Source organism: Humulus lupulus, chromosome 3 (assembly GCF_963169125.1).
Source record: "Humulus lupulus chromosome 3, drHumLupu1.1, whole genome shotgun sequence".
In the NCBI taxonomy this organism is placed as follows: domain Eukaryota; kingdom Viridiplantae; phylum Streptophyta; class Magnoliopsida; order Rosales; family Cannabaceae; genus Humulus; species Humulus lupulus.
Window position 1 is genome coordinate 263,476,306 of NC_084795.1, and position 18,408 is coordinate 263,494,713.

An 18,408-nucleotide genomic window follows, 5' to 3' on the forward strand; every position below is an offset into this window, starting at 1 on the left:
ATTTAGCATTGCCCCACACTTGGCTAATCAATCCAATTCTAGGATCATCCTAAAGTCAGTCATAACCAACTTTATCATATCAACTGATGAGTCCCTTTCAATATAACCTAACTCATCCCATAAGTCACCAATACAGTATTGCTTTCCCATCATAATATAACCATGCAATCCACATAATAACTTTATGCTTCTCTAGATGCATCAAACAAGGAACAACATGGCACCAAAACCAGTCAGCATAGCACAAAATCAGAACTAGAAAGCTGACCTGCCACCCCTGAGGAACTAGTCTCAGTTTCAGTCTCTGATTGCCTTGGAATAAACACTCGAGCTGGAGTCGAGCTGTCCACCCCCCTTTTCTCATCCTCTCTTAGCATTGGGCAATTCTTCACAATATGCCCAACCATACCACATGCGAAACATGCCTTTGCTTGACATTCTCCCCGATGACGCTTCTTGCACTGAGTGCAGATTGGATAAATTCTCTTCCAGCTTTCATTCTTACTTGCTCCAATAAGTGGATGTACCACTATCCGAGCTCCGTGCTCCCTAGCACTCTTCTTCTCATCTCTCCTGCTCCCAACAGCAAGAGCCTTCTCTACCATTTGAGCATAGGTAGAGATTTCATATACTGAGGCAACTCTAATGCCCCGAGCTATTCCAGGATTCAATCCCTGAACAAAATTTTCCTTCCGATCTACATCTGTGGGTACCATGTCAAAAGCGAACTTGGCCAACCCATCAATTCTATTAACATGCTCGGTCACTGTTGCATTACAGCAAACGAGATTCACAAACTGATTCATCTTAGCAGTTTTGGCTACATCACAGTAATACTTTTCATTGAACAACTGCCTAAACTCTTTCCATTCCATCACGACTGTGTCTCGTGTCTGAGATACTACTTCCCACCACGTCCGGGCATTATTCCACAAAACATATGTCGCACAAGCCACCCTATCGTGACCTACCAGTCCCATACTATCAAGAATGGAACTGATCATGGCCATCCATTGCTCAGCTCTGAATGGATCTAGGCCTCCCTCGAAGACTGGAGGGTAATATTCCAGGAATCTTCCACAGAGAAATTCCCATATGCTCTCAACCCTAGGCTGAGCCAAAGCTGATGCTACTCCTGGCATAACCAAGGAAGCAGTGTTTCTCGACAGATTCTGCTGTTGCTTCAGACACCTGATCTCTTCCTCATGCCTCTGCAATCTTGATTGCAAATCTGTGAACATCTGCTGAAAATTCATAGGAGCAAATGAAGAACTAAAACCCTGGCTGTAACTCCCAGCCTCTATATAACCACCACCAGGCCTCATTATCTGCCTTGAATATAAACCTATTGATTGAATCTGCAGTCAATAACTTGACCCACTAAATATGATGAGCATATCAAGAGCTTTCCCCACGGGAACAATCTTACCACACCACATTCACAAACCACTTGCAGTGCTATAAACATGCCCACGACATTCATACACCAATCATAATCCATGCTCTTCCTACATTCACACCATGCCTCCAACTCCAACATGAAAATAATACAATTATATATTCATGGAGCAGGTAATCATATGATCACATTCATATACATATTCACGGAGCATATAATCATATAGTCAAGAGCCAGGCTGTATCAGAATCTCATGCTCCCTAATATAATGTGCAGGTAAAGCATTTACATTCTATTTAAGCAGTTAAGCACATAACTACAGAAATAGTTACCATTCCCTGAGTGAAGCTATCTTCAGTGACGAGTGTACATGCCCAGCTTGTCTTCAGGAACCATAAACATTGGCTTGCTCTGATACCAAGTTGTAATGCACTAAACTCCAGGGACCATTACGGTGTGCCTTATAAACAGTGCTAAATGAACTAATCGAGACATTTGGCTAAAATATGAAAATCACCCAATTACTCAGAAATGGGTTCACATGCATATTTAATACACCTAACACATGCATATTATCATTTAATAACACAATAAATAAATCATGGCCCTCCCGACCTCCTAATCAAGGTCCTAAACCTTATTAATAAATTTGTGGCATTACAATATAGGTCGTCATATGAAATCATGTGCACGTAAGAGAGTTTGTCCAATGTCAAAAGAATTTCATTTTGAAGTTCTTGATACACCATTTGAAGATGCAACTGGTAACTCACATCAAGAACCACTTGTTGAACAACCACAAGTTCAACAACCATGTGAAGATACTAATATGCAACATGAGTTCAACCAGCCTAAGGTATATGAATTTCATGAAAATGACAACCAGAGGATTCCAGAATTTGAAGATGCTGAACCACATATTCCAGAATTTGATATTCCAAAATGCCAACAAAAGGACCAAGAGTTACCTGTATCTCGAAATGACCAAGAGTTACCTGATGCATCCCCAAATGACCATACATTACCAAACTTTCAGTCACCTATAAATTTCAACCCGAAATTTGAACATAGTAATTTGGTATTATTGAATAATTTATTAAACTAGAAATATAATTCTTGTAAGTTGTTATGTGTTCTGTCTTATTAACTTTTTTCATGTTATAATTTGTATCAGGTGCATCATCTACAGGGTGTAGGATGAGGAGGCACAAATATGCTACCCGTAGGACTTCTAAAATTCCAAATGACCCTATTGATTCCAATACTGAGCATCTGTCAAGTCCAACAAATGATAGTGACTTGGACATGGATTGGAGAAAAGGAAGTCTTGACAATTTGACAGAAGAAGAAGACACCTCTGATTTTGAAATAGTTTGCGATGAAGCTGACTGAGAGACTTTCTTTGATGACTTATGTTATAGTGATGAGGATGGTCACATTGGTTGCAAGAGAGCGCGGTGTGCCAAAAAAGAGGTTGATCCAAACTCTAAAATGCTGGTACCAGAGGTTGAGGATATTTACGAGAATAGGAAGATAATGCTTATAGTGTAAATTCAGGGACCACAACCACTTTTGGGATGTGTTGAAAGATTTTTCTATTCAGGAAGGTTTTGAGCTGCGTAAAGTGAAGCATGCTAGAACCAGAGTGACTTCAACTTGTCGAGTAGAAGGATCCTCATGGAGAATCCATGCTTCCTTATCGCCCAATGAAAGACAATTTATCATCAAAACATATAATCCATAGCACAAATGCCAATGTGTAGTATAGAATAGGATAACAACATCAGGTCGGATTACAAATAAGCTTCTGAAGAGTTTTGCTAGAAAACCTTCTTTGAGTTTGCAAAAAATGAGGGATGAGTTAAAAGACAATTTTGGCATTGAAGCCATTAACAAACAGCTATGGAAAGCTAGACAGAAAGAAATAGGAGATATGGGAGGTGGTTATGTACACTCTTATGAAAATTTAAGACGATATGTTATGGTTCATAACACTAATCCCAGAAGTGTCGCTATTGTATAGAGCCAGTTGGTGTCAATCATGAGTGAGGAAGAATGAAGAATGCAGCCACAGTTCAAGCATATTTTCATATAATATGAAGGGGTCAAAAGTGGGTTCTTAGCTGGATGCCGACCATTTTTTTTGGCTTAGATGGTTGCCATATGAAAGGGTCATTGTAACGACCCAAATTTCCTAATAAGGCTTAGGGGCCTTGATTAGCATGCCTGGAGGGAAATGGGTGAATTATGGTTATGATATGTAAATTTATGTGAATATGTGATAGAGATGCATGTTTAGTTGAATTAAATATGCATGTGGGCCCTGTTTGGATATTAGGGGTATGTTTGTAATTTTAGCCGTTGAGGGCATAAATGTGATATGTTTGTGATATATCTGTGTAGCACGATCCGAGACAGTCCTAGGGAGCCGTTAGTTAGAAAGTCACAACGGGGTTGAATATCTGACTCGGGGCGAGTCGAGGGGTATTTCAGGTATTAGATGTTTTATCGGGTTATGGAAATAAATATTTGGAGATATATTTGAGGTTAAAATGTTTAGAAGGGAATATGGGGGAAATTTACCATTTTGCCCTCGGGGATGTTTTGGTACCCCGAGCCTTGAGGTAACCTTAAAGCTTAAGTTAAATAAAACAAAAGAAAGGGAAACACTCAGAAACTTGTAGAAACCGACCCAAGCATTTCCTCTTCTCTCCCTTTATTTTCTCTAAGGCATATCAAAGGAAAATTGTGTTGGAAGCTAATCAAAATAAGGAATTGAGCTGGGAAATCTTGGGAGCTAGAAGCTTGAGGCTTAAGGACCAAATTCAAAGACTTAACTCAGCCCAAGGTAAGCTTTGATCTTGGTTTATCACACTGGTTTTAAGCTGAATATTAGAGTGTTGCATGTGTTTTGAGTGATGGATCATTCTTGAGTTATAGTAGGATTTTGGTTGGTTTTTCTGGGCTTATGTGCTGCTTAAAGTGTATTGGGGTGATTATGGGATTCAATTCTGTTGTTGGGGGTGTGTTTGGAATGATTTCTAGGGGAGTTAGCTTGAAAAATTTGCAAGGAAATTCTAGGTTTCGGGCTTGCGCAGCGGCCCTGTTCTTTAGCGCCGCGACCTGCTTGCGTTTTGAGGCTAGTGGCCTTCAAGGGAATTTCCCAGGCACCACAGCGCAAGGTTTGGGCGCCGCGGCCCAAGGCTGGCAGATGTGAGGAAATTTTGTCTTTGTCTAGGGGCACGCCGCGGCACTTAAGGGAGGCTAAGCCGCGACCCCAATGTGGATTTTTGGCAAAATGAGGGTTTTTAGCTCAGGAACTTGTACGTTAATGCCCGGGAAGGTTCCTACTACCCAGTTTGGTAGAAACCAAGGTCCTGGAGGTTTAAATTATGACTTGAAACTATTTAATGGGTTAGAACGTGATGGTTGATTATGGTTCATGTGTTGTGACTAGGATTTCTTCAAGGCTTGGGTTAGAGGACTGTGCTCGTGATCGAGGTGCTTGGGAAGCTCGGGACACAGGTAAGAAAACTGATGTTCCCGCAGAGTTTGTATGCAGGGCAGAGCCCTATATGATTGTGTTGCAGGGCGTAGCCCTTTGATTGATTTTTTTCATGTTCGGTATCTGCTTTATTATGCTAAGTATGCAATTGTGTGAATGTTCGGCAAGAGCCGGGAACGACGCAGGCCGAGGTCGGCAAGGCCGGGAACGGCAAGGGGCCGAGAACGACGTAAAGCACGTAGAGTGCAAGGTAGAGTGCGGCAAGGGGCCGGGAGCAGCGTTTAGCACGCGGAGTGCGAGTTGCCAGGGCGAGACCCTAAAGGATACCTGGGATATCTTTACAGTGCAGACTACGAACCCAGGGCCTGGTAAAGCGCCTAGGACGGCATGGCTGTATTTGTATAGCCTATTGATGGCATGTGTATATGCTAAGTGTTTGATATGCATATGTTATCTGCTTGCGAGGTTTTTCTTGCTGGGCTTCGGCTCACGGGAGCTCTGTGATGCAGGTAAGGGCAAGGGGAAAGTCGACTAACCATGAGTACGGAGAGCGTGAAGCGGTGCGTACATGTTTGCCTGCCTGGCTGCCATAGCCAGGGGTATTTTGGGAGATGTAAATATTTTGTTGTTTAGCCGACTTTGATTATATTTTTGAGTTGTAAATATTTCTAAACAGTATTTAGGGATCCCAAATGTTAAACGTTTTATGATTTTCAGTAAATAGAATTATTTTCAAAGTTTATGACTCTGATTATGGTTTATTCACACTTTTTCCTTAAAACCTTGATTAGCGAGTTAAATGCACATTTTAAACTCACTTAGTAACGGCTCTAAGGAAGTAGAGCGTTACAACTTGGTATCAGAGCGAGCCAAGGTTTATGGTTTCTGGAGATTGATCGAACATGTACGCTCGCTGTCAGTGACAAGCTCGACTCGGGGTTGGTTGGTAATAATTGACTTAAATGCTTGAATATGTGTTTAAATGCCCTGTATGCCTACTTATTTCTTATAGAGCATGATGAATGAGTTAACATATGCATGATGCTAGGGCATGGCCCGTTGTATGCTATATGATATCTGTGTGTTATGTGGATTTTTGTTTGTGGATGGTTGATGTGATTGGGAAGTAGTTTTGGATGTTGTTATCATGCCATATGAGCAGTGTCGTTGATTGCAGGCATATTTGTTGAGATGCCTCATCAATCATCTAGACTCCGTGGTAATAGGGCCAAGGATGACAACCAGGGTCAGGACCTTCCACTTGCCCCATAGAATTGGCAACAAATGTTTGCTGAAATGGAAGCAAGATTGCAACAAACAGAAGAAGAACTTTGACAGTTGAGATAGCAGGCCCCTCCACAAGTCATTGGGTTTCCAGTTCAGCAGGTTATGGGCTAGTACCGATTCAGCCTGTGATGGAGAACAGGTGGGAACCTTTGTATGAAAGGTTTAGGAAGCAGCTTCCTCCCACCTTCGAGGGTGGACCAGACCCGCTGCGGGCAGAGCAGTGGATGAATATGGTTTCCTCTATCCTGGATTTCATGAAGGTTGAGGGGAACGAGAGAGTTGCCTATGCCAGTTACATGTTTAGAGAGGATGCCCGCATCTGGTGGGATGTACTAGTTCAAAGAAGGAATGTGGCAGTCATGACCTGGGAAAAATTCAAGAAAATCTTCAACGAGAAATATTACAGTGTGGCAGTCCGAGCTGCAAAGGTTGACGAGTTCATCAACCTAACTCAGAATCGTTGACCGTGACTGAGTATGCTTTAAGGTTTGACCGGTTGGCGAAGTTTGCGCCAGATTTAGTGCCGACAGATGCGGCAAGAAGAGATAGGTTTGTACGGGGATTGAACGTTATGATCGCCCATGATGTGAAGATCACTTTGGATCCAGAGACTACTACATATGCCCAGGTTGTGGACAAGGCCCTTACAGCTGAGGGGGCTGAGGATCAGATTTGGAGAGAGAGCGTTGTTAGGCACGATGCTAGGAGGACAGTGCCACCATTTATTGGATCTAGTCAGGGTAGTGGCCCCAGTGAGTAGAAGAGGAAAGCCCCCAGATTCCTTTGTTCCTCCCAGTTCAAATAGGAGGGCACGGGGTACTTCTACTAGCTGTCAAGGCGGAAGTGAAAACTGTAGGAGTTTTCTGGTGTGTCCATGGTGTAGACGTCGACACCAGGGTGAGTGCTGGATTAGGGCTTGCTTTGTCTGTGGGAGTGCTAACCATCTGAAGAGGGACTGCCCACAAATCAGGAAAGAGGAGTCGAATCAGAGTGATAGTCTCGCTCTTGCCATAGTATTTACTTTGAATCAAACTGAGGCGGAGGCTAGTCCCTCAGTCGTGACAGGTCAGATTTCTAGTGCTGGTTCTTTGTATACTGCATTGATTGATTCAGGAGCTACTCATTCCTTTGTGTCTGCTAGAGTGATAGATCAGCTGTGTAGACCTAGTGTATTGTATGCTAGGGGTTTTCAGACTTTGTTGCCAACTGGGGAGCTGGTAGTCTATAGGAGATGGATTAGGGCTTTACCAGTAGAGGTAGATGGTAGGGACTTGTCTGTTGATCTGATTGAGCTTGCGATGGATGACTTTGATATGATTTTAGGGATGGATTGGTTATCGAAGTATGAGGCAACGATTGACTGCAGGCGTAGAATGGTGACTTTTGAACTAGAAGGAGAGGTACCCTTTTGTATTTGTGGGGACGGTTAGTGGACCGCGGGTGCCTATAATTTCGCCACTAAAGGCTAGAGACCTGATGTAGGAAGGTTACATGGGATTCCTAGCAAATGTTGTGGATACCTCCAAGGTTGTGTCGGTTGCACCGGGAGAGATCAGACTGGTGTGTGAGTTTCCAGATTTATTTCCAATAGATTTGCCAGGTTTGCCGCCGCAGTGGGAGATTGAGTTCGTCATAGAGTTGGCACCAGGGGTGGAGCCAGTATCTAGGACACCTTATAGAATGGCTTCGACAGAGTTGAAAGAGTTGAAGATTCAGTTACTGAAGTTATTGGATTTGGGGTTCATCAGACTGAGTTTTTCGCCATTGGGTGCTCCAGTGTTGTTCGTCAAGAAGAAGGATGGATCTCTTAGGATGTGTATTTACTATAGGGAGCTGAACAAGTTGACCATTAAGAATAATTATTCACTGCCAAGGATCGATGATTTATTTGATCAGCTACAGGGAAGGACAGTGTTTTCCACGATTGATCTCTGGTCAGGTTACCATCAGTTAAGGATCAAAGAAGAGGACATACCAAAGACTGCTTTCTGCACAAGGAATGGACACTATGAATTCATGGTTATGTCATTTGAATTAACCAATGCCCCAGCAGCTTTTATGGATATGATGAATAGGGATTTCAAGGACTATCTAGATAAGTTTATGATTGTATTCATCGATGACATTTTAGTGTATTCTCAGTCAGAATCAGAGCTTGAGCAGTATTTGCGGTTGGTATTGCAGCGGTTAAGGGAGCATAGGTTATATGCTAAGTTCAGCAAGTGCGAGTTCTAGTTACCACAACTTACATTTCTGGGCCATATTTTCAGTAAAGAGGGGATTCTAGTTGACCCAAGTAACATTGAGGTAGTGAGAGATTGGCTTAGACCGAGTAATGTTCCCGAAGTGAGGAGTTTTCTGGGATTGGCAGGATATTATCGGTGGTTTGTTGAAGGATTCTCTAGGATAGCTACGCCATTGACAGAATTGACAAAGAAGAAGACAAAGTATATTTGGACAGACAGATGTGAGAATAGTTTCAAAGATTTGAAGCGGCGACTGATCACAGCGCCAGTGTTGAGTCTGCCGATAGATAATGAGAAGTTCATGGTTTATTGTGATGCTTCCAGACAGGGTTTGGGGTGGATGATGATGCAAGCTGGTAAGGTGATAGCCTATGCATCGAGACAGTTGAAACAATATGAGCAGAGATATCCCACTCCTAATCTGGAGTTGGCAGCGGTGGTATTCGCACTTAAGATTTGGAGACATTATCTATATGGTGAGAAGTGTGAGACATACACCGACCATAAAAGTTTGAAGTACTTCTTTACTCAGAAGGATCTGAATATGCGCTAGAGATGGTGGCTAGAGTTGGTTAAGGATTATGACTGTGATATCCTATACCATCCTGGGAAGGCTATTGTAGTGGCTGATGCATTGAGTCGGAAAGGCCCAGGACAGTTGTTCAGTTTGAGACAGATATCTGATAAGCTAGCTGAGGAGATGATTAGAGCGGGTATAGAGTTGGTGGTTGGTCGGTTAGCCAACATCACTCTTTAGTCTACACTTCTTAAGAGGATCAAGGAGGTGTAGGGGAAAGATTCCCAGTTGAGAGGTCACAGAGAGAACGTCTTAGTCAGAGCGGCTAAGGACTTTTCCATTTCAGAGATGGGGTTGTTGAAGTACAAGGGTCAGATTTGTGTTCTGATGGATTCTGATATCCGATGGGAGATTTTAGATGAATCACATACCACTCCCTATTCCTTGCATCCGGGTATGACGAAGATGTACGAAGATTTGAGAACTTGGTATTGGTGGTCGGGCATGAAAAGGGATGTGGTGGATTATGTGGCCAAGTGCTTAACTTGTCAGCAGATCAAGACTGAGCATCAGAGGCCAGTAGGATTGCTGCAGCCTCTGGGGATTCCAAAATGGAAGGGGGAAGATATCACCATGGACTTCCTGGCTGGTTTGCCGAAGACCGTAGGTCAGCATGAATTGGTGTGGGTGATTGTGGAAAGGTATACCAAGTTCGCCCACTTTTTTCCTGTTAGGACTACTTATATTGTGGAGCAGTATGCTGAGTTATATGTGAAGGAAATTGTTCGACTTCATGGGGCTCCGAGGTCGATAGTATCCGACAGGGACCCCACCTTCACCTCCAAGTTTTGGGAGAGTCTGCAGAAGGCAATGGGCACGCAATTATGGTTTAGTACCGCTTATCATCCTCAGATAGATGGACAGTCTGAGAGGACGATTCCGATATTGGAGGACATGCTACGAGCCTGTGTGTTTGATTTTGGGGGATCTTGAAGTAAGTATCTTCCTTTGATTGAATTCTCATACAACAGTAGTTATTAGGCGACTATCGGAGTGGCTCCATATGAGATGCTTTATGGAAGGAAGTGTAGATCACCTATCCATTGGGACGAGACGGGTGAGAGAAGATATTTGGGTCCTGAGATGGTTCAGAGGACCAATGAGGCAATTGATAAGATTAGAGCAGGAATGCTCGCCTCCCAGAGTCGCCAGAAGAGTTATTCAGACCTGAAACGCAGGAGCGTGGAATTTCAGGTTGGTGATCATGTGTTCCTTAGGGTTTCACCTTTGAGAGGAGTGAAACGGTATAGTGTCGGGGAAAGCTGAGCCCTAGGTTTGTTGGCCAATTCGAGATTCTTGAACGGGTTGGAGAGGTAGCTTATAGACTAGCAATGGCTCCAGCTTTATCAGGGGTTCATGACGTGTTTCACGTGTCCATGCTCCGGAAGTATGTGTCTAATTCGACACATGTTCTGAGTTATGAGAATTTGGAGCTGGATCAAGATTTGTCTTATGAGGAGAAGCCTGTTCAGATTCTCGATCGGAAGGATAAAGTCTTGCGGAGCATGACCATCGCCTTAGTGAAAGTGCTGTGGAGGAACAACAAGGTTGAGGAGGCGACGTGGGAACTTTAATAAGAGATGAGGGAGTGGTATCTCGAGTTGTTCAGGTAATTTCAAGGACGTAAACTTTGTAAGGAGGGGATAGGTGTAACGACCCAAATTTGCTAATAAGGCTTAGGGGCCTTGATTAGCATGCCTGGAGGGCAATGGGTGAATTATGGTTGTGATATGTGAATTTATGTGAATATGTGATAGAGATGCATGTTTAGTTTAATTAAATAAGCATGTGGGCCCCGTTTGGATATTAGGGGTATGTTTGTAATTTTAGCCGTTGAGGGCATAAATGTGATATGTTTGTGATATATCTGTGTAGCACGATCCGAGACAGTCCTAGGGAGCCGTTAGTCAGAAAGTCACAACGAGGTTGAATATCTGACTCGGGGCGAGTCGAGGGGTGTTTTAGGTATTAGATGTTTTATGGGGTTATCGGGTTATGGAAATAAATATTTGGAGATATATTTGAGGTTAGAATGTTTAGAAGGGAATATGGGGGAAATTTACCATTTTGCCCTCGGGGACGTTTTGGTACCCCGAGCCTTGAGGTAACCTTAAAGCTTAAGTTAAATAAAACAAAAGAAAGGGAAACACTCAGAAACTTGTAGAAACCGACCCAAGCATTTCCTCTTCTCTCCCTTTATTTTCTCTAAGGCATATCAAAGGAAAATTGTGTTGGAGGCTAATCAAAGGAATTGAGCTGTGAAATCTTGGGAGCTAGAAGCTTCAGGCTTAAGGAAAAAATTCAAAGACTTAACTCAGCTCAAGGTAAGCTTTGATCTTGGTTTATCACACTAGTTTTAAGCTGGATATTAGAATGTTGCATGTGTTTTGAGTGATGGATCATTCTTGAGTTATAGTAGGATTTTGGTTGGTTTTTCTGGGCTTATGTGCTGCTTAAAGTGTATTGGAGTGATTATGGGATTCAATTATGTTGTTGGGGTGTGTTTGGAATGATTTCTAGGGGAGTTAGCTTGAAAAATTTGCATGGAAATTATGGGTTTCAGGTTCGCGTCGCAGCCTGCTTACATTTTTAGGCTAGTGGCCTTCGAGGGAATTTCCCAGGCGCCGCGACCCTAGGCTGGCAGATGTGAGGCAATTTTGTCTCTGTCTAGGGGTGCGCCGCGGCGCTTAAGGGAGGCTAAGCCGCGACCCAAATGTGGATTTTTGGCAAAATGAGGGTTTTTAGCTCAGGAACTTGTACGTTAATGCCCGGGAAGGTTCCTACTACCCTGTTTGGTAGAAACCAAGGTCCCGGAGGTTTGAATTATGACTTGAAACTATTTAATGGGTTAGAACGTGATGGTTGATTATGGTTCATGTGTTGTGACTAGGATTTCTTCAAGGCTCGGGTTAGAGGACTGTGCTCGTGATCGCGGTGCTTGGGAAGCTCGAGACACAGGTAAAAAAACTGATGTTCCCACAGAGTTTGTATGCAGGGCAGGGCCCTATATGACTATGTTGCAAGGCGTAGCCCTTTGATTGATTTTATTCATGTTCGGTATCTGCTTTATTATGCTATGTATGAAATTGTGTGAATATTCGGAAAGAGCCGGGAACGGCGTAGGCCGAGGTCGACAAGGGGCCGAGAACGGCGAAAACCACATGGAATGCAAGGCCGAGTGCGGCAAGGGGCCGGGAGCAGCGTTTAGCACGCGGAGTGCGAGTTGTCAGGGCGAGACCCTAAAGGATACCTGGGATATCCTTATGGTGCAGACCGCGAACCCAGGGCCGGGTAAAGCACCTGGGACGGCGTGGCCGTATTTGTATAGCCTATTGATGGCATGTTGATATGCTAAGTGTTTGATATGCATATGTTATCTGCTTGCGAGGGTTTTCTTGCTAGGCTTCGGCTCACGGGTGCTCTGTGGTGCAGGTAAGGGCAAGGGGAAAGTCGACCAACCATGAGTACGGAGAGCGTGAAGCGGCGCATACATGTTTGCCCTGCCTGGCTGCCACAGCCAGGGGTATTTTGGGAGATGTTTTTACTGAAACTAGATTTTGTCGTTTAGCCTACTCTGATTATATTTTTGAGTTTTAAATATTTCTAAACAGTATTTTGGGATCCCAAATGTTAAACGTTTTATGATTTTCAGTAAATAGGATTATTTTCAAATTTTATGACTCTGATTATGGTTTATTCACACTTTTGCCTTAAAACCTCGGTTAGCGAGTTAAATGCACGTTTTAAACTCACTTAGTAACGACTCTAAGGAAGTAAGGCATTACAGTCATACAAGAGCATCTTCTTGGATGTTGTAGGGGTTCATGCAAACCTCCACTTTTACCCTCTTTCTTATGCAATTGTGGAAGCTAAAAATATAGAAAGTTGGCGCTGGATTTTGGAGCAATTAAGAGGAGAAATTGGGGAAATGGCCAATGGTCAGCCATGGTGTATCATGAGTGATAAACAAAACATTAGTGTAATATCTTCAATTATATTTGGATTTACATTCACACACTTCAAAGTTGATTTTTGTGCTTATTTCAAAGTTTATTTTTGTTGTTTGTAGGGTTTGATTGAGGCTGTGGCAGCCATCCCAAATGCAGAACATTGTTATTGTTGTTCTCATATCAAGAACAACATGATAAAAAAGTTTGACACATCATAACTTAGAGGCATGTTTTGGGCAGTAGATGAGACATCAGATTTTAACAATTTTAAGCATATAAAGGTCATGATAAAGCAATTCAATATAGAGGCACATGAGTAGCTGTCAAATATAGACTTTGGCCATTGGACTTTGAGCAAGTTTGACACAAGAGCAAAGGTTGAACACCTCACAAACAATCTTGTTGAGTCATTTAATGATTGGATAAAGGAGCATCACTACAAGCCTCCCATTGAATTGTTGGAAGGGTTAAGAACACAACATGAAGAAATGTTGTGTACACGGAAAGAGACAACTAAAAGATGGGAGCAGAAGCTGACTCCAAGGGTCCATCTAAATGTACATGAATTTCTCAAGAAAGGTCGACTAGCACGTTTAACCAGGGTTGGTCAAGAATAATTTTAGGTGGATTATGAAATGAAAAGATGTATTGTTAAATTAAATGAGTGGTATTGCATTTGTGGACAATGGCAAGTGAGAGAAATACGTTGTATTCACGCGACTGCTTGTATAAACAAAACGAGGGCCAACATAGAAGATTATTGCTTGCCATACTTCACCACTGAAATGTGGAGGAAGAGTCTACATGGTTTTATTCATCCCAAACTTGATGAATCTATGTGGCCACAGTTTGTTGATGAAGATTTATTGCCACTTGTCATAAAGGTACAACTAGAAAGACCCAAAAAACATCGCAGAAGAAGAGTTCTTGGAGAGGAAAGACCATTGCCGCCTATGCCAGAAAACCAGCCACAAAAAAAGTGTGTTTCTAGCACCAAAAAATTGCAAGAATTGTAATGAGTTTGGCCATAACAGGAGGTTCTACAAGAAACCCCCAACTTCATCGCAAAAATAACCATCTTAAGGCTCCTCTCAAGCACAAGTATCACCACAAACAGGCAGAGGTATGGGTAAAGGAAAGGCTAGTGGTCAAGGCAAATGAGTTGCACCAACAACAACAACCAAGGGTAGGGGTTGAGGGAAAGGTCAAGGGATAGGAATGGGAAAAAGAAATGCACCTACACCAACAAGTAGGGGCACCGCATCTTTTGAGGTACATAATTTAAACTTAAGATTATTGGTTTCTAATTTTCAACCTAATGAATCTAATGTGGTCATGGATTTAAACTGCAATGTCTCAGATTCCATTTTGGAGCTTAGAGCAATCTGTTGAGGAGATGCACTTAATTGGCACACAAGTAGGTCTATTCTCAACCCAGGATACTCGGTAGAACCACAACCACAACAACAACTTTTGAAGAACAATTTTACTTTGTTTTAGGTTATATATCACTTTTGTAGTTAATTTTGTATAGAAAAAACCATATATGGTTGCTATTTATTTTGATGTTATGTTGCTGGCTTTATTTTGTAAAGCAAAGACAAGCTTATCTTTATTTTAGGTTTCTTATTTTGATGTAGTGCAACCAGATTATGGATGTCGGTTTGCTTGTTTATTTTGAAACATTGACTTCATATTAGGTTATGGTCTTATGATGAAACAAGAAATGAATTTCATTTTGCAAATTATTTTGATATTCTACCAAATTTTAGAATACGACGTTTTGTTTCCAAAGCTTAAAAAAATGTAACTTTTTTCACGCAATCAAATTCATACACCAAAACATAATTACATTGGTTAATTAAAAACATAAATTGCATTGGATAATTAGAACCATAAATTACATTGCAACAAATTTGGACCCATAGCCTCAATTACATCTTCCAGATTATACAAATAACAAAAACCATCATAAATATACAAAACACACATAAACTCTTTATCAAAAACTTTCCAATGTCTAATTTTCTCTCTAAGCTTTGTACACGTTCAACCATCATTGACTCCCATGGGCTTGAATTTTCTTCTTCCTCCCATTATCCTTCATCAATACTTTCTTTCCAAGGTTATTCGTCCCACCAAGCGAAGTAGTTACATCCTTTTGTCCCATATGGACATCGATAGAAAAGTCTATTTGGATTTCTCTTTGTCTCACTGATTTTCAAAACACATTTTCTTCCACACCCACATTTTCTATTTTTAAACCTTACACCATTGCTGCTAACTGAGTTGCTATTGTATGAAGCCATCACCGATAGAATATAGAAGAACAATGGAGCTAGAAGAAGAACTAAGGCAATAAACTAACCTTCAGATCTAGGGCATGGAGAAGAATATTGGAGAGAGCATACATTCATAACTACGCCATGGAGAAGAAGAAGGCAAAGAGATTCAGACTTAGGCCATGGAGAAGAAGGCAAAGCAATTCAGATCTAGGGCATGGAGAAGAAGGCAAAGAGATTCAAACCTACGGCTTGGAGACACACGAAGAGTAATGATTAAACCAGGATTTTTATTTTCCCTTCCCTTTATAAAGATACAACTTTTAATTTAACTTTTTTAATATAAAAATAAAATTTAATTCATTTGGAAATAACAAAAATAAATTAAAATCATATATGGAGGGCAATATGGTCATTATGAAAAATCTGTTTACGAAATCCGACTGGGAGGTACCATTTTTAACTGATTTTCAAATATGGGGGTACCAAGTGAGAATTATTTGTATTAGAGGATACCAGAATAATACTTTGAAAAAACACAGGGTACCAAATGGTCAATTTCCCTTTTTAAAATAAATATTAAGTACTTCCAAATTCTAACAAATTAAGTGAAAGCATTAGATGATAAAAGTTCGTCAACAACTGAGAAAACCAATTGCAGTTGCTTAATATAATCCATTCTGCATCATAATCATATGACTATCTCAATATTAATCCATGTTGATGTAATAGTTTTGTTTTGTTACAAGATCACAATAAAAAAGGCTTTATATATTACACTATTGTAGAATTAGCCATTAATCATTACTTTTACATTTAACAAGTATATGATTTTGTTTATGTGCTATAAATATGTATAATGATATATTAAGTCAATTATGCCTTTTTTTTCTGGTGTATATTTAAAATAATGCTTATAATGATTTTAAAAAAAAATCATTGTTTGCTTTGGGACCAACGAGTGATTTGTGTTAGTTAGACAACTACTGTTATTCAATTTTGTTTGTATTTTGCAGAGCCAATATCTAATGAAAGTCAAGCTTCAGCAGTAACTGGGCCTCAACTTGGGTCTACTTTGGGTGAGGGAAATATGACACAAACTAAAGAAGTTGGGTCTGGTTTGGATAGGCTTGCTTTAGGAAATGAAAAGTAAGGTATCTAGGCCTACTTTATTTGAGGAAAATGCGACACAAACTAAGATTGTTGGGTCAGGGACTGATATGGTTGATGAAAGATGTGATTTATGGGTTGATTTTCTAGATGAAATAGTTAAAGGATGGACTACTTTGGTTGATGAGAAAAATGAGGCAGGAGCTGATTTGGGAATTGAAACAAATTCTTCATGTGATAGTGATATGATGAATGATTTAGGGGCTGATTTGGTTGATGAAATAGTTGAGGCTAGGGATGATAGTAGTGAAGAAAGTGGTGATGAGGATGATTATGAGGCAGACCCAGAATATGAGCAAGAGGGTGATGGAGTGGAAGTTGATGAAATGGTCGAAACTCATTTACAAGGGGGATGTAAAAGGCCTGTAGAAATTGATGTAGGAAATGATGCATTTAATGATGAAGACAATGACTGTGTTGAACATGATAACTCCAGTGAGGATGAGGACATTGCTAAGAATGATGGCGAAGTTAGTGACTTGCACAAACCAAACAGAAGGTTAAAAAAAATCATGTTACTAGAGTTTAGAGCTGCAATTGACATTAGGGTTGGGGGTGTTTTAATGAGCCAACCCAATTACATCGGCCTAGAGAATTCTAACCCATTTAAAACATTTTTAATATATAACCCAACCCTACTAATTACATTAAGGGTTGGGTTGGGTTGGGTTAGGTTGGGTTATAACCCATTTAAAAAAATCTATTCAAAATCTAATCAATAATGTAGAAAAGATGATCAAATTAAAATCCAAAATGAAGAAAATAATGTCTTAGTAGTTTCTACTACTAGTTAGTACTTAACAACTCAAATATTACAGTCATCCAAATTCGAAACACAAGTCATAAAATTATTACAATCATCCATAAAAGTAAGTAGATAGTTAATAGAAATTTAAACAGAGTAAAAAAAGCTTGAATCCATCAATCAACGATGGCGGTGGGTGCATTGGTCTTCTCTTTTGTTGTCGCTTTGTCCTTAAGTTTGTTGTCTACAATTCAAAAACCAAAGTTAAACACTTATTGAAAATAAAAAACAATAAAGTAAGGACATTATTAAGAAGTCATTTTGTTTACCTTCTTCAAGAAACTCATAAGCATGTATATCATCCAAATACTCCCTTGTTTGAATCCCTTCATGACTCCCCTTCAGCCAATTTTGAGTGCAAACTAGTGCCTCCACCATTTTTGGGCTCAAATAACTCCTAAATGAGTCTAAAATACGTTCACTAATACTAAAGGCAGATTCAGAAGCCACAGTAGACACAAGTATAGCGAGAACATCTTTAGCAATCATAAACAAAATCTTAAACCTTTTAGATTATCCTTCCACCAAAGTAGATATCAAATGAGAAAGTCATTGGATTGATAGCTTCTTCAGCTAAGTACTTATCAACATCATTCATTTTCTCAGTCACAAACATCTATTGTTGTTGCAAATGATTTTCCAATAATCACCTCCTAATAGTTTCTTTGACACCACCCTTTGGTGGTGAGTCACTTTTACTTACCTAAATATATAAACAAAAAGAAACACAAAGTTAGGGTTAGAATACAATAACATATATAAACAAATCATAATAAATAAAAAACCAGCAACTAACCTTGTCACCATCGCTCTCACCCTCAACATTATAAGAATTGTACAGTCGTTGAAGGATTTGTTCCACCTTGACAACATCTTGGCAATAGTTTCAGCATCATAAACAGTCTCAAAACAATACTTCAAATACTTCAACTTGTATCTTGGATCAAGCACAACAGCCAAAAACAACGTGAGATTGATGTTCTCTGCACTGCCCCAATATTTGTCATATTTCCTTTTCATACTAGCAGCCATGGTGGATAACAAAGGATCCCTACTACTAGCCAAGTCACTAAATTGTGTATGAATCTCACAAATCTCATGATAGAAATTGTTTGATGTTACATCCAATGTGCCACTAAACTTTAGAGTAACTTCATAAAAAGTTGAGAGAAATTTGACAAATATAG

General features: G+C 40.6%; 1 protein-coding gene across 1 annotated transcript; it reads left to right on the forward strand.

Annotated features, from left to right (window-relative positions):
* The first annotated feature begins 16,466 nt into the window (after window positions 1-16,466).
* On the forward strand, window positions 16,467-17,210 carry LOC133825627 (pescadillo homolog). The gene is made up of 2 exons (XM_062258541.1): window positions 16,467-16,915; window positions 17,144-17,210. The coding sequence occupies exons 1-2, from the start codon at window positions 16,467-16,469 to the stop codon at window positions 17,208-17,210; spliced, it is 516 nt and encodes a 171-aa protein (XP_062114525.1).
* Window positions 17,211-18,408: the final 1,198 nt, after the last annotated feature.